Source organism: Trachemys scripta, chromosome 12, assembly GCF_013100865.1.
Source record: "Trachemys scripta elegans isolate TJP31775 chromosome 12, CAS_Tse_1.0, whole genome shotgun sequence".
In the NCBI taxonomy this organism is placed as follows: Eukaryota; Metazoa; Chordata; order Testudines; family Emydidae; genus Trachemys; species Trachemys scripta.
In genome coordinates, this window is record NC_048309.1 from 32,886,404 (window position 1) to 32,903,273 (window position 16,870).

Below are 16,870 nucleotides of genomic sequence, written 5' to 3' on the forward strand. Positions count from 1 at the left end.
TTAACTATGATTACATATTCCTCCTCCACGTACGGATGGCCCACTGGCAGCCATTTAAGCTTTTTATCTTCACTATTCACTGAGTGGCCTATGCATTTACTGCAAAGCATCAAAACCCTGCAGTAGATATAAAATTACTAATTTCCTCATGGATTTTTCTATGGTGCTCTTACCATATTACTTTGGTGCTTTACAAACATTAATTAATTGACTTTTGATCCACTTCTGTGAGGTGAGGCGGTGGTATTATCCCCATTTTATAGATAAGGAAGTGAGGCACCAAACTGTCAGTCAATCTGAGATGCCTAAAGCCTGATTTTTCAAAAGTTTACAGCACATTGTATGTTCCAAGCACAGCTCCCATTGACTTCAGCTACAGCCGAGGATGCTCAGTACTTCTGCAAATCAAACCCAAGTGTCTGAAGTCAAGCGCCCACAAAATAAGAAACATAGAATTAGTGACCCTCTGGGAAAAGTCTGGTTTGTGACATGCCCAGAATCCCACAGGAACTCTGCGGAAGAGGCAAGGATAGAATTCATTTGTCCAGAATAACATGCAACTGTCTTCACCCTGAAATGCTTCATTCACTCCCTGCAGACTCCTGCCTCATTCACTATACACCTTCAACTTCTACAACAAATGAGGCAGGGGTCCTACAAACAACCTCCTTTACTATACACCCAATTCATTCCCAAAGCACTGTCCATCCTTGGACTGCATGACATAGGGGCTCTGTGGGAAAAATAGTATGCAAAAATTTAATTAAAGACTGTATCATAATGCATACGCACTAGAGTGCTGAATTAAGGTTGCTGAATTAAGGTTGCACAGGCAATTATCTTCTGAGTCCTTGATGTTGAAACCTTCATGTTCTTTTAACATAGTTTTTGAATATAATATTAAAATATAGATTGCATGCTGCATCGGAATCCCTGGCTGAGTTTACAGGATTCCTCTTTCTGCAATGGCACTGGAGACACTGTTCTCAGTGACTTCAACGGCCATATTTTTACTAGGTTAACTCAACATATCATGGCTGCCATAGAATCACAGGACTGGAAGGGACCGCGAGGGGTCATCTAATCCAGCCCTCATGGCAGGACTAAGTATTAGCTAAACCAACCCGGACAAGTGATTGTCTAACCTGCTTTTAAAAACCTCAAATGACAGAGATTCCATAATCTTCCTACGCAATTTATTTCAGTGCTCAACTACGCTGACAGTTAGAAAGTTTTTCCTAATAGCCAACCTAAACCGCCCTTGCTGCAATTTAAGCCCATTGCTTCTTGTCCTATCCTCAGAGATTAACAAGAACAATTTTTCACCCTCCTTCTTGTAACAACCTTTTATGTACTTGAAAACTATTATGTCCCCTCTCAGTCTTCCCTTCTCCAGACTAAACAAACCCAATTTTTTCAGCCTTCTCTCTCACAGATCATGTTTTCTAGACATTTAATCATTTTTGTTGCTCTTCTCTGGACTTTCTCCAATTTGTCCACATCTTTCCTGAAATGTGGTGCCCAGAAGTGGACACAACTCTCTAGTTGAGGCTGTATCAGCATGGAGTAGAGCAGAAGAATTACTTCTCGTGTCTTGCTTACAACACTCCTGCTAATACATAGCAGAATTATGTTTGCTTTTTTTTTTTTTTTTTTGCAACAGTGTTACACTGTTGACTCATATTTAGCTTGTAATCTACTATGACCCCCAGATCCCTGTCTGCAGTACTCCTTCCTAGATAGTCACTTCCCATTTTGTATGTGTACAATTGACTTTCCTTCCTAAGTGGAGTACTTTGCACTTGTCCTTATTGAATTTTATTCTATTTTCTTCAGACCATTTCTCCAGTTTGTCTAGATCATTTCTGAATTTTAATCCTATCCTCCAAAGCACTTGCAACTCCTCCCAGCTCGGTATCATCTGCAAACTTTAAAGCAGGGGTCTCAAACTTAATTTACCTGAGGGCCAGTGCCAGTCCTCAAATCCTCCCAGTGGGCCAATAATGTCACTGAAGATGGTGTTCAGAAAAGAAAACATTTATATTGTATTTTTTATTTCAAATTTCTTCAAAATAATAAAATTGTCATACGATTTTATACAATTCGTCGCCTTCCAGAGAGTTTTTAGTGTTTGCCAGACACCTGGCAATGCTTCAGTTCTGTTAGTTTGTTGATGTTTGGCCTCAGTGACTGAGCAGTTGAACCCTTCAGGATTGCAGCAAGGTGTGCATCAGATAGTTGTGTTCGGTATTTTGACTTGTTTATATTCATTGTGGGAAAAAAGTGAGAGTGCCTCCATGGCTGACTCCACCCGGCAACTAATGATGCTGCCCCCATGGCTGACTCTGCCCAGCGACTAATGATGCTGCCTCCATGGCTGACTCTGCCTGGCGACTAATGATGGTATCTCTGTACCTCTCCCCCAACCAGTGGGCACTGCGGGGAGGCAATGCCTGCAGCAGACAGAGCCAGCAGCATGGCTGCATGGGTCTCTCCTCCGCAGGCCGCAGTGGGGAGGTTCTCGGGCCGCAGATGGCCCACGGGCCGGGACTTTGAGGCTCCTACTTTAAAGTGTACTCTCTGATGAAGATATTGAACAGAACTGGACCCAGAACTGATCCCTGCAAGACCCCACTTGATATGCCCTTGCAGCTTGACTGTGAACCACTTTTTGGGAATTGTTTTCCAACCAGTTATGCACCAACCTTTTAGTAGCTTCATCTAGACTGTATTGTACCTAGGGCCATGAAACTCTTGGAGCTGTCCCAAGTGGTTTTTGGCTCAGCACATATACTTGGCCATGCTCTAGATCTGGTGTTTGGATTGGGAGTGAAGATTACACCTTTTTCATGGACTGACCATTCCTTTTACACTTTGGGGTCTGACACACCTTTACGGTTGGGCCAATTAATCTATTTTATCCTTGGAGATAAATGGAACCTGTCAATTTCCAGATGGCTCTGAAGAATTCAAATTACTCTATTAATGGCCTTGTGGAATTGTATCATTTTCTTTTGTCCTCAGCTATTAATTCAGTGACTTCTAAATGCCTTTGTCCAAAGTCTCACTCTCGTAGGCCTCCTGGTTTACAGGCTCCAACTGACAAATGGAACAGGGGACGATAGATGCGGCACTGGTGGCAGAAGTCCACTGCTGAGACTGATTGAAATTTTTTTTTTAAAGTTTTACGCCATGGGTGTGCAAGACATGGAGGTTACTTAGTCTCCACCATAGTATCTGCAAAGTCCGACTTAGTAAAGCAATTCCAGTTGTCAAGTAGGCAAACTATTCTTGATTCACAGAGTTTAAGACCAGATGGGACCATTAGATCATCTAGTCTGACCTCTTGTACAACACAGGACATTTAAATTTCACCAGCTACCCCTGTATTGAGTCAAATAACTTGTGTCTGACTAAAGCATAATATCTAGACTGTCTCCCATCAGACAGAGTAGAAATTTCCTCACCATGAAGAATGTATGTTATTTTGTTTTCATAGTTACTGAGCAATGTCTTAAGGAAACAAATGCAAAATGTTCTCTGCTTGAGTTTCAGCTCCTATAGCCAACTGTAGTTCTGGAGGTACTGTGACTAATTCCAGATACAACCTGCAAGTTAGGCTCACGCACTTTCTGGCTGATGAAGGCCAGCATACTAACTCTCTTTTCTCTATATAGGTAACTTGCTGCTTATATGACCCTTATCACCACAGGATCAAGACTATCAAGCCCCCGTTATCTATCAATATTGACAGTGCTATCACTTATCTACCTATGATCAATCTTCCTCTTCTGGGAAAGAGTTCCTTGTGGCTGGGCAATTCTGGCAGTACCTGATGTCCTCAGATATCTTTCCCCTCAGTTACTTTTCAGGCATGGGCATGGGACAGAAACTGCACTGGTGGGTTTTGAGCAATGTCCACGTCACACAGGACAAAGTTCCTGTGCTGATTCTTTCCCATTTGCCTTTCATGCTGTTGAACATTAGTATTATTTGCACTGGGGTCAGTGGAGTCATTTTAATGGTTCCTTTTCTTTCTTTGTGAAAGATCCCAGAGATTGGGATGACTGATCTTCTACCCTGTGGGCTTTCTCCTATGGGGTTCTGCAGCATCCTATCTTCTCGGCCTTCCTGTTCACAGCGTACAGGGCCGGATAATAAGGAGGATTATTCAGTTAATGTGGCTGCAGTGTCCTCAATATGCTTACATCACCCAGCTCTAAAATGCCCAAACCCAGCATTTGGTTCCAAATATGTTTAAGAGGACCTGGTCCTCATCTTTAGTATAGTGTCCCAAGAGATGCTCTGAAAGCCCACCAACTGAGATATTTACAATGATAAAACAGAGAGAGTACTAGAAAAACAGATGGAGACAAACAAGTCTGACTATGGACTAGATTAACCCTATGCATCTTTCCTATCTCTAACCTTCATGATTCTGTTAAAGAAACAGAGGAAGGATGAGGAGCGACAGAGGAGGTGGAGAAGGAAATAGGAGCTGCACGAATCAAGCCCATCTGCTGAAATGCCTCAGAGAATTAGATGCCCATCTCCCATTGACTTTCACTGGGATTTGGGTGCCTAACTCACCTAGGCCTTTTTGAAAATTCAGGCCCCTCCATTATCATTGAACAACTGGCGTGTATTTTAGGCATTTTTGAAAGTGAACATCTTAACTTTTTAATGAGGCAATTTGAAAATATGCCCAGACCTCACCACTGTCAAGTTCATTCCTCCAGGGACTCTTCACAGTGCTCTGGCAACCCTAACCCATCCTCACCACCATCTCTGCTTGGGACCCCATACCTGCCAGCCCAGAGAATAAGATTCCTAAGGTAACCCAGGTCTTCCAAGGAAAGTGTCAGAACAAGACATAGTTATCCCTTATTTCCAGCTGTCAGAGGGAACACTGTGTCCTTTAACTGTAAACCCAGCACCATGGGGATCAGAACAAGGTGTTAGGGGAAGCACCCATTTTTCAACAGCTTGAGTCCCCATTCCTGCTCACCTGTCAGTTGCAGTCTTCATCTCCAGGAAGTGCCGGCGGAAGGTCACCACCTGTCGCCACAGGCTGAGAAGTCGATCATGTTCACACCTCAAGTACCCGTCAAAGAACTAAATGTGCAGAGACAAAAGCAAATAGCAGCTCAGCCACATGGTGCTGTTCCCCTGCACACCACTCACACCATATGAGGTGCCCTTTTCTCCCAGCAGGGAGAGAGTCACCACCTCAGACACAAAGAACTTCTTTGATAGCAGTCCCAGCAGAAAGGCCAAGGACGTACTCTGAGCATCCTTCCTAGGGTCACCACCTGTGCGCAACTAATAACAGGCCCAAACCTCAGCCACCATGGAGATTAACAAAATAGTCACTTAACAATCCTGTCTCACCCTGCAGAGATGTCCAAGAGTCAGTCTTGAGGGACGATGATGAATATATGCTGGCTAGCATACATATTTATATAATATTAATAATATGTATTATCCACACCATATAGATACATTTTAGTATGCCTGAAGCACCAATATTGTAACAGTGATATAGCCGACACTGGACTATTCCATAAACCCGGTCACTTGTGCTAAGCATTCCATAACTCCTTGCATTTGCTGAAGTAAACATTTTGCACGAAACTTGTCAAAATCAAGATACATTCATTCTATGTCTTAGTATAAGCTAGGCGTTAGGGGGGCCTTTCCTTCACCCTCTCCACTGGTTCCTGTCATGCGGACAGAAAGCAGAAGTCCGAAGTGCAGGCAATGCGATGTTTATTGCGGTTAGTTTCAAGCAAGCATATCCATAGCTCTACACGCCGGCAGAGTCTGTTTCCCAGTGCTCCGTTCCCAGCTCTGATGCCGCAGAGCCTTACCTGTGTCCCCTTTCCCAGCTCCTTTCTCTTAAGGTGGTCTGTTAACTCTCCTTCTGACTCCATACCCTGTAGTGCCAAATTATCTTTAACCACCCCAACTCTAATTTACAATCCTCCAGTTGCCTTTACTGGAGTAGCACCAAACTCGAAAGATTACTGGCAGCCTTCCATAATGCTTCCTTTACTTCAAACCTCTTACAAGTGGACTTAAGTGCCTCCTTTCCTTGGAAGGCATCCTGTCCCCATGGGCATGGACCTCATTATGCTACCCATTTATCAAAGAGTGTGGGCTTCTCAGCAACCCCCCATCCCCTAACACAAAGGAAGTACTTTCATGGATCAGTACTTGGAAGGAACAGAACAACAAATTAGGGAACTGAGACAAATTGACAGAATGGATTTTAGTGACGTGTAGTTGTAAAATCATATAATACCAGCTGAAATGTGTAACTTGGGGAGCACACCCTCTGCATAAGGTGAATGTAACATCACTGCACGGGATTGCTCTTTGGAGACTGGTATTGTGAAGAACCTTTTTTCTGTACCATATTAATAAACCTGAGTGACATTGGCCTCGAGTATATTTTATAACAAAATAATGAACCAAAGTGTGGTCAAGCAACTGACTACATAATTTATCAACAGGACAGAAACAGGGGTGAGGCACACTGGCAGGAGGGAAACCTGTGATGCTGCTGCCAGGGCTCTACCAGTTCTGGAGATACACAGTCCTCCAGTCTATAAACTGCTGATCCAGCATCTTGTCCGAGTGTAAATGCAAAACTAACTCCAACAAGGCAATAACCCAGTGTAACTGGACTCAGTGTTCAGCACAGATAGGGCTCAGCTCCCAGTGCCCCCCAAGTCCCAGCATTCACAATGATCTCGCTAATATTTGCCCCCACCAGCAGCACAGCCTTGCCTCATCAACACCTTCCACCAATACAATCTGATCCCCTCCACTCCGCTAGCCAACATCAATCCATACCCAAAACTGCAAAAACTTCCATAAATGGTCCTGGTTGGAGGAAGAGAGAATCTCACTGTTTCTCTCTCCTCTGTCTTGCATCTTGCTCGCTGCTCCCCACCACAACCCTACCTCACGTTCAGTGCGCCATTCGCTCTCCTTGAGCTCCAGTTCGTCCCGGGCCCTTGTCCAATCAACTGTCAGTTTTTGCACATCCTCTCTAAGGGCTGTATTCACCTCATTTGCCTTGCTCAGGTGCTCCCGGAGCAGAGTGTTCACTTCAGCTAGATTCTCACATCTGGGAAGGGGAGAGAACAGTGATGAGCATACCCAGTAAATAGCACCAGAGTTGTGACTATGAAATCACCTGGGGATCTGAAAGTAACATCCCTGGGGCTACACTCTTGGATTCCACCACCACCATGCAGCTGGATTTCCTGAGTCATGACTTTCTCTCCAGGCTGAGAGGTGGGATGACCTCCCTCCAAGATCTCCTGAGCCCCCTGTCATTGCTGACTCCTCGCTCCTTGCCCCACACATCCAGTCCTTTGCCACATTATGCCCTCACTTTCCCATCTGCAAAATTCATCCTTTCCTCTCTACCCCCTCTGCCAAGATACAAATCTACACTCTCCATTTCTTGTCTCAATGACTGCAGCCTTCTCCTCTCCAGCTTGCACGACTCCCCTCTCTCCATATTTGAGTTTGTGTCTTCCTGCTCTCTCCATCCACCCTTGTATCTCTGCAGTGGCTTCTGCACTTCTGCATGAAGTTCAAGTTTCTCTGACCATGCAAAGCTTTCTAATACTCTGCCTCTGCCAACATTCTTGCCCTCTTCCTAGAACCACTACTATCCTTGGGCTCCAAACCAGGACGAGGACTGCAGTCAACAACTCAACCCCTCTGACACATTATTCAACACAAGGGTCAAGAACACAGGGACAGAGCTTTCTTGGAGGTCAGTTTAAAATTGTGGAATGAACTCCAAAAACCAACACAAGTCTCATCCCTTTCCACTCCGAGTATCAGGCACACTTCTCCCACTTTCCCTCACTGAGAACATGCACAGCACAACACATAAATAGGAGGTCTCTTAAAATCCAAACACAACATTTTCCCTGGGGGGGGAGGAGGAGGGAAAGGAAAGAAAACAACAGAGTGTAATAAAGGCTAGTCACAGTGCCAAATGCACTACTAGAAGGCACCCAGACAACGCAGTGTTGGACTCAGCATAGGAACCTGAACAGAACAGAAACCACATCCATTCCACGAAGCACTCAAGATAACAGGCTTGATTTTCAGTCTGAAGTTGTGACCTGTTATTCATCTGGCATTGTCCGCCACCATGTCACACTATGCTGTTCACACTTATGGCACCACACAATGCAGTCATAATGCTTCTCCTTTCAGGGTTATTTGCCCAGTTGCCCCGCCAGGTTGAGCAAGCAGCACTGCTGGGATTATCCCATCTCTCCACACATCATTCTGGGATAGCCAGAAAACCCAGAACACTACGGTTTTTCCTCTCACCTCTGCTGCTCCTCCTCCAACTGGACCAGTGCCCTCTCCAGGCTGTGCTCCTCCTTGGCTTCCCACCTATGTGAAAGGGGCCCCTTAGAGAGAGAGAGGACTTAATCAAACTTTCTCCCCAGTTAAACATCCATTCCTCTCCCCTATGCTCTCTCAGCACCACAGATTTTGTGACTGCTACCTTGGCACAATAATGCAATGACTGAACAGAATGGGACACAGTCTGAGTGTGGCTCCACGTTCCTTACAGTTCCTGTTTCTTTGTGCAGTACACAATCAACTAGCCTGTGCCAGAATCGGAGCACTGCAGCGGCAGATGGGGCTGTTAGTGAGGAATGCTCACTTAGGCTTGGGCCCAGGAATGTGCATTCTCTGGTTCTTTCCCTCTTTGCCTTCTAATTCTGCTCTCCATTAAACAGGAGAAGTAACCAAAGTGAGCCACATGTTGAACATCTAAATGTCATACCCCTCAAAAGCCCTATGTTGTGACCAATTCCTATTCAGAGACAGCAGAGCTAGATCAGTCAGCTCAGCCCACACCAGGCTGTGGGGGGAGGGACCCAAAACAACATTATACAACCATGTCTAACCTAACTGTTAACACTCTGCTTGTTAGGATTTTTGGAAATGGTACCTGAAGAAGCTACTCTGGCAGAGATAGAACAAGGCAGTGGAAGGAGAGAGAGACAGTGTCTTTTAAATTTCAGTGTCAATAGAAACATATTTCCCTCTGTTTTTGCTTTTTGACCCTTATAACAACATTAACTCGCTCTGTATCTACTGTCCTCAGTGAGCTACCTGCACAACCCTTTCCGTTTCCAGCCTCTGTTGCAGCTCCCGACACCAACTCCGGTACTGCAGCACCTGGACAAGAAAGGAGAGTCAGTATGAGCCACTGAGGCATGCAAGAGTACCGGCACTTCATGCCCTCACCTAGTCTAACAAATCCCTGCCTACCTAAGACTCTATGGCTATGCACAGTAGATTTCACAGTAATGTTAACATGATCAGCAAGAAATTGTTAACCACATGGAAGAGTCTCAATTAGCTCACCATAATGAAAGAATGAATCTTAGGCCTGGTCTACACTGGGGGGTTTGGGGGAGGGATCAATCTAAGTTACGCAACTTCAGCTATGTGAATAACATAGCTGAAGTCGACGTACTCAGATTTACTTACCATGGTGTCTTCACTGCGGTAAGTCGACGGCTGACGCTCTCCCGTTGACTCCGCCTGTGCTTCTCGCCCTGGTGGAGTACCGGAGTCCATGGGAGAGCGCTCGATGGTTGATTTATCGCGTCTAGACTAGACGCGATAAATTGACACACACACACACACACCCCGCTGGATCGATCACTGCCCGACAATCCAGTGAGTAATGTAGACAAGCCCATAGAATCGTAGGACTGCAAGTAGGGTTGCCAACTTTCTAATCACACAAAACCAAAAGCCCTAAGCCCACCCCTTCTCCAAAGCTCCGCCCCCTATCCCACCCCCTTCCCAAGGCTCTGCCCCCTGCTCACTATATTCCCCCTCCCTCCGTGGCTCACTCTCCCCCACCCTCACTCACTTTCACTGAGCTGGGGAATGGGATTGGGGTGCAGGCTCCAGGGTGGGGCCAGAAATGAGGGGTTCAGGGTGCAGAAGGGGGCTCTGGGCTGGGGGTGAGGACTCCGTTTGGGGTTGCAGGCTCTGGGGTGGGGCTGGGGATGAGCAGTTCAGGATGCAGGAGGGGGCTGCGGGTTGAGGCAGGGAGTTGGGGTGCAGCAGGGGGTGAGGGCTCTGTCGGGCGCTGTGGGGTGGTGCTGGGGATGAGGGATTTGGGGTGCAGGAGGGGGCTCCGGGTTTGGGGGAGGGGGCGGCTCAGGGCTGAGGCAGGGTGTTGGGGCTGGGGCACGAGCTTACCTCCAGCAGCTCCCGGTCAGCAGCGCAGCTGGGGGGCTCTAAGGCAGGCTCCCTGCCTGTCCTGACTCCCCACTGCACCCCGGAAACAGCCAGCAGGTCCGGCTCCTAGGCGGAGGTATGGCAGGCGGTTCTGCGTACTGCTCTCGCCCGCAGGCACTACCCCCACAGTTCCCATTGGCCATGGTTCCCAGCCAATGGGAATGTAGAGATGGTGCTCAGGGCAGGGGCATGCGCACAGAGCCACGTGGCTCCCCCGCATAGGAGCCAGACTTGCTGGCCGCTTCCGGGGCGCAGCACGGAGCCAGGACAGGTAGGGACTAGTCTGCCTTAGACCCACAGCACTGCTGACCTGACTTTTAACGGCCCAGGGTCCCTTTTTTACCAGGTTTTCCAGTCAAAAACCGGACACCTGGTCACCCTAACTGGAAGGGACCTCGAGAGGTAATCTAGTCCAGTCCCCTGCACTCACAGCAGGACTAAGTATTATCTAGACCAACCCTGAAAGGTGTTTGTCTAATCTGCCCTTAAAAATCTCCAATGATGGAGATTCCACAACTTCCCTGGTCAATTTATTCCAGTGCTTAACCACCCTGACAGCAAGTTTTTCCTAATGTCCAATGTTAAACCACCCTTGCAGCAATTTAAGCCCATTGCTTCTTGTCCTGTCCTCAGAGGTTAACAAGAACCCTTCTGCTGTACTCCTTCCTAGGTAGTCATCTCCCATTTTGTATGTGTGCAATTGACTGTTTTTCCTTCCAAGTGGAGTACTTTGCATTTGTCCTCATTGAATTTCATCCTATTTTCTTCACACCATTTCTTCAGTTTGTCCAGATCATTTTGAATTTTAATCCTATCCTCCCTCTCAAATTGCTATCATCTGCAAACTTTATAAGTGTACTCTCTATGCCATTATCTAAATCACTGATGAAGATATTGAACAGAAATGGACCCAGAATTGATTCCTGCAGGACCCCACTCGGTATGCCCTTCCAGCTTGACTGTGAACCACTGATAACTAAGGCTCCATGTCTCACATGGAGGTCACGGATTCCATGACTTTCCATGACCTCCATGACTTTTGCAGCAGCCAGTGTGCCTGGCTGAGGGGCTGCCCGAACACTTAGGCAGCAGCAGGGCCAGCAGCAGTTTGGGTGTGGGAGGGGGCTGAGGCGGGGGTTGGGGTGTGGGGCGGCGCTCACCTGGTGGGGAGGCTCTCCGGAAGTGCCCGGCATAACCCTGCAACTCTTGACCTAGGCGGAGGGAGCCCTTGCTTGCTTGCAGGCACCACCCCCTCAGTTCCCATTGGCTGCGATTCCTGGCCAATCGGAGCTGCAGAACTGGAGCTCAGCGAGGGCAGCGTGCGGGGACATGCACAGCCAGGTAAGGAGCCTACTAGCCCCCGGCCTTCCCTCCCTCTTGGAGCTGCAGGGACATGCACAGCCAGGTAAGGAGCCTACTAGCCCCGCCAACCCTTCTCCCCACCCGGGCCCCCATCCCAGCACCAGCCAGGGTCCTATGCCATGTACCACCGCCCGCCCCAGTGCCAGCAGGGATCCTGGACAGCACACAACCGCCTGCTTCTCTTCCCCCCAGCGCCAGCGAGGGTCCCAGGCTGCGCACTGCCACCCGGCCCTCCCAGCACCAGCAGGGGTTCCAGGCCACACCGCCCAGCACCCGCGGTGGCCCCTAGACTGCCCCCGCCCCCAGAAGACCCGGCCCATGTTTTAGTTATGGGTAAATAGTACAAGTCATGGACAGGTCATGGGCCGTGAATTTTTGTTTATAGCCTGTGACCTGTCCATTACTATTACTAAAAATACCCATGACTAAAACGTAGCCTTACTGATAACTACTCTCTGGGAACAGTTATGCATCCACCTTATAGTAGCTCCATCTTAGGTTGTATTTTCCTACTTTGTTTATGAGAAGGTCATGCGAGACAGTATCAGAAGCCTTACTAAAGTGAAGATATATCACATCTACCGCTCCCCCATCCACAAGACTTGTTCCCCTCTCAAAGAAAACTATTAGGTTGGTTTGACATGATTTGTTCTTGACAAATCTATGCTGATTGTTATTTATCACATTATCTTCTAGGTGTTTTCAAATTGATTGCTTAATTATTTGCTCCATTATCTTTCCAGGCACTGAAGATGGGCTCCATTCTCAGACACATTCAGCTCACCGAAAAGCAATGGTGGGATTGAGGAGAGCAAGAGAGAACCGGATAGCAGGGAAATAATGCCCACATACCTACCAAACTACAGTCAACTCAGCTGATAGCTAACAAACCATCCCAAAACCTAGAAAAACCACTGAGCACAAAACCCCTATGAAATCCAAGCAATATTATATACAGGAATTAAACTCCAAAAAGTATACAAAGCAAACCTACAGATCCCCGCTACAGCAAACTTAATACAACACACTAAATTATAATTAACAGCATGAATGATACCAGTCACCTACATGGAGCTAACAATAGAGAAGTAAACTAATCCAGACACACAACCAGAAAAAGTACACACCATAGAGAGAGAAAAAGGGGAGAAGAGAGCAACAGAAAAGGTTATAAATATAATATTTTGATATATTTCAAAATATTATTGAAAGGGTTAAGAAAGTAGTCTTAAAAACTAGAGAGACCCCTGAGCAGCAACCTGCACAATTCTGAAGGAACAACAAACATTTCTATGTGGAAGGGAAGTTGTCAAAATTTGATGAGGCAATAGACAGAAACCCTCCTGGACTATCTGGAGGAAACGTACTTCTCACCTATTTTTTATTATTAGTGTCATTATTTGTTCTCCAATAAATGCCCATAATGTGCTAGCTGCTATCCAAGCACACAGGACATCATTCTTCAAAATCTGCGCTGAAGAGTTCACAATCTAAATTCTTCAATTTCTGGGGTATTAATCAGTGGGAGTGGTGCCTGTAAACAATGTCCATCTTTAACCTTCCCCCTAGGAGCCTCCTCTTGGGTATTCATTTCAATAGCATCAGTTTTTTTCATATCTGCACCTTAAGAACATACCTTTTTCATATCTGCAGCCCACAAAACAAGGTAGCAGCAATGAGGGTATTAAAATGTTCACAGATTATATTCTCATTTGGAGTGCCCCAGAACAAGAACTCATGTCAGGCTTGTACAAGTTCTGCAGATTGCTAGAGACAATGGACTGAAACTGAATAAAGCAAAATGCCAATTTCAGAAAAAAGAACTGTTGAATTTGGAGGAATTTCTTTCAGAAAATTGGGTTGCCAGATCCTGCAAAAATACATGTTATCCAGAGGAAGCTCAACTACAGAAGATCACATCAAAGTAGACAATCTTAAAACATACAGCAATTTTTGTCATATCAGATATCCCTAAAATAGAGAGGGCAGACAGTGGCCTCAGTTTGTTAGTAAAATTTTAAGACCTTCACACCAGATTATGGAATTGAACATTTTACCTCCGGTCCTAAATATCCACCGAGTAATGGACTGGCAGAATAGGGAGTTAAAATTGTTAAGTTGCTAAAAAAGGCTAGAAATGCAATGGACCCACTTATTGCCTTTTTCAACCACATGGCAACACTGTATGTTCCACTGCTGGCTCCATTTCCCCTTCCTTGTTACCCACACCAGTCTACAGCTCCCCGCAGCTCTACTTACTCCTTTCCCCATCTCCACCCCAACCTCCCCTCCAATCTCCAACACCACCACCTACCCACACTCACAGTCCTCTTTGCCCTGCTGCACCCAATCCCTACGATAGGTGCTGTCCTATCCTCCATAATGACAGATTTTGTGGAAGCCACCCTCAAACTCTTCAGAATTCGTGAGCAGGCTGCAGAGGCTTTCAAGCAAACATCAGGGCTGCCAGCACAAAAGATTCTAGGGCTCTTATTTTCCCTGCTCCTCTTTCCCTCTAGGTTGCTTCATACTTCCCTTTCCTTCTTAGTGATTTTGTTTTCATTTCTTCCCCCTTTGTCCCTTTTCTGCCATGTTTGCCCTTCTCTACCCTACCTTTTAGCCTCTTTTTTTTGGCCTCTCCACGTGTAAAAAGGCTGCAGAAGGAAATTAGCTGTCAGTTATAGTTATGCTCCTCACTCCTGATCCACAACACCCCTTTCTCTTCCACACCTGGTCTTCCCACATCTCGGCCAATGTCTTTCACTCCTGATCACTGCCTCCCTGTTTGGATGCTCATGGATGTACTTTTGCTTTACCTTTGCTTGTAGCTTCTGCACAAGCACTGCCTGTCTATGTTGTGCCTCTTGGGAGCTCTGCAGCTTGCGTTGATAGGATGCCTGACTTTCCACCATCTGTTGACGAAGTGTCACTATCTGCTCCTCGGGCAGTAACTGCAATGTCTGCAGTTTCATGCTGCTCACCTCCTGGTCTCCTGCCTCCATCTGAGGATCAAAGAATGGTATAATGGTAATACAGGAAGAGGATAATGGCCCTGCAGTAAGTCAAGACGCCTAGGCTGTTGTCAGAAGCAGGGAAGAGGATGAAGAAGACTGAAACTAATCAGATCTGCCTGCCTATTGGATCTGGCTGTGACTCTAGCAAGACATCCATAGTATCCAATCAGGAGGCTCCTGCACTGGAATAAGCTGAACAGAGCAAGCTACAGTGTCTGGACTAGTCTGTGGAAGCAGCATGCCCCAGAATAGCCTGGCACCTGATCTGGACCAGAGGTTCACCAGTATTTAGCAGCAAGATTACTCTAGGAGTAGGAGGCAGCCCTACAGGCGGCAGCGCAAGGTGCAGCCTTCTCACAGCCACTGCCAAATGTCCGGCAGCAAACTCCAGTCCCGAGAGCAGCTCCCAGACATACCACCACCTCCTTGCTAGGTCCATGCAAATGAGGGAGTGAAAGAGCCGGATAGAAGTGGGCGTGGGCAGGCTTGGACAGCGCATCTCCTGCCTCTGTCACCCACCTGGCCCCTTGGTGCATCTTCTGCCTCTGTCGACCCCCTGGCGCGTCTCCCGCCTCTGTCCTCCCCCCCGCCTCCGATGCATCTCCTGCCACTGTCACCCTCCCGACCCACTGGTGCAGCCCCACCCTGCCACTGTCACATACACACACCCATCACGTCTCCAGGCACTGTCAACCCCACGGCGCGTCTCTGGCCACTGTCAACCCCCCGGTGTGTCTCTCGCCTCTGTCACCCACCTGGCCCACCATTGCAGCCCCACCCCACCACTGTCACACACACCCCAGCGCGTCTCCGGCCACTGTCACTCACCTCGCGCGCCCCGGGGCCTCTCCCGCCTCTACTGCTCTCGCTCCCGTTTTGCTACTTTGGGTGTACTGAGCATGCTCACTCGAACTGAGCATGCCCAGTAACCTTCGTTGTAGCCACTGCCCTCTCTCTGCCCTTACTTCTACTTACGATTTGCTGCCTCCTCTTTGGAGGGGTTTAAAAAGATTAAGGGGGGCAAATCGCAGCGGGGGGCTGTCAGGGTCTGAGCAGGGGGCAGAATTTTACTGGCCTGGGGGGTTCAAGCTACTGTAGCTAGCAGCAGAAGAGGGGCTGAAGGGCAAAAATCGGTGGTGGGGGGTGAGAGCTGGGGTTAAGCCGGGGGGGGGGGGGGGGGGGGGGACACTCCCGGACCCGGGCGGGGACAAAACCCCCGGTGGGGGGGGGGGGGGGGGGGGAACAGTGACCCCGTGGGATGAGCCACCCACTGTGCTCGCTAATCTAGGGGTGTGGGGGGGGGCAGAGGCTGTTTTTTTGTTCTCACAGGGACGCTGCATGTCAGCCTCGGAGCAGGGGGCGGGTTCCTGGGACTGGGGTCTTAAAGGCACAGGCCTCCAATTCCTAGCCTGTCAAAGCTTGATCAACGCAGCTCCTCTCTATCCTATACAAGTGTTGCAGGGCCAGGGCCGCCCAGACGGGGGGGCTAAGTGGGGCAATTTTCCGCAGGGGCCCCCACGAATATGTCAGAGGCTGCCCCCGCCTCCGTCTTCCCCCGGTGTCTCAGCGTGCCACGTCCGGGAGCGGCCCTGGCGCACTGCAGCGCGGTGGCTCCAACGCTGTCCGGGGCCGATCCTGGTCGCAGCACACTGAGGCTCCAGGAGAGGGGATAAGCGCCATGGTAAGGGGTGGGGCACCCCCCGACCCCATCCTAACCATCACCATCACCCAGCAACAGCCCATTATGTAATTGCAAATGTATACATACCATTACAGCATTTAATGTTTTTAAAGAATGTATTTAGTGTATTTTCAAATTATTACAAATTAATTTTTGAATGTATGTCACTGGTTATTTTTTACATTTCCAAATACATGTTACTATAGTATTGCAACTTTTTTTATGGAACGGGCCCCCAAAATTGGTTTGCCCCAGGCCCCCTGAATCCTCTGGGCGGCCCTGTACATGGCTACGTTACTGATCCAGCCAGGAGACTGAATGCGGTGAAATATTGTACAGACACTCCCTCCCTCCAACTCTGCCTCTCACATTTTGAATATGTAAAAGTGTCTTCTATCAGTTTCTATGCCTATATGAAATCACTGCAGCTCATTTCTCTTATATAACGTGCTGAGTTGCTAACTCCCTCCCAGAGCCCACATGTCTGCACCCCCTCCTGTAC

General features: G+C 47.8%; 1 protein-coding gene across 9 annotated transcripts in view; it reads right to left on the reverse strand.

Annotated features, from left to right (window-relative positions):
* CEP250 (centrosomal protein 250) overlaps positions 1-15,749 on the reverse strand; it is a 118,935-nt gene extending 103,186 nt beyond the window's left edge. For 4 of the 9 annotated variants that reach the window (XM_034786988.1, XM_034786985.1, XM_034786987.1 and 1 more), the window contains exons 1-6: positions 15,516-15,747; positions 14,490-14,675; positions 9,166-9,231; positions 8,368-8,450; positions 6,970-7,135; positions 5,009-5,115 (exon numbers count right to left, since the gene is read on the reverse strand). In XM_034786988.1, coding sequence (XP_034642879.1) covers positions 5,009-5,115; positions 6,970-7,135; positions 8,368-8,450; positions 9,166-9,231; positions 14,490-14,675 — 608 coding nt within the window. In that variant the 5' untranslated portion in view covers positions 15,516-15,747. Of the gene's footprint in view, positions 1-5,008; positions 5,116-6,969; positions 7,136-8,367; positions 8,451-9,165; positions 9,232-14,489; positions 14,676-15,515 lie in introns of those variants that run through there. The other 5 variants (XM_034786986.1, XM_034786993.1, XM_034786992.1 and 2 more) reach the window with 5 other exon arrangements.
* Positions 15,750-16,870: the final 1,121 nt, after the last annotated feature.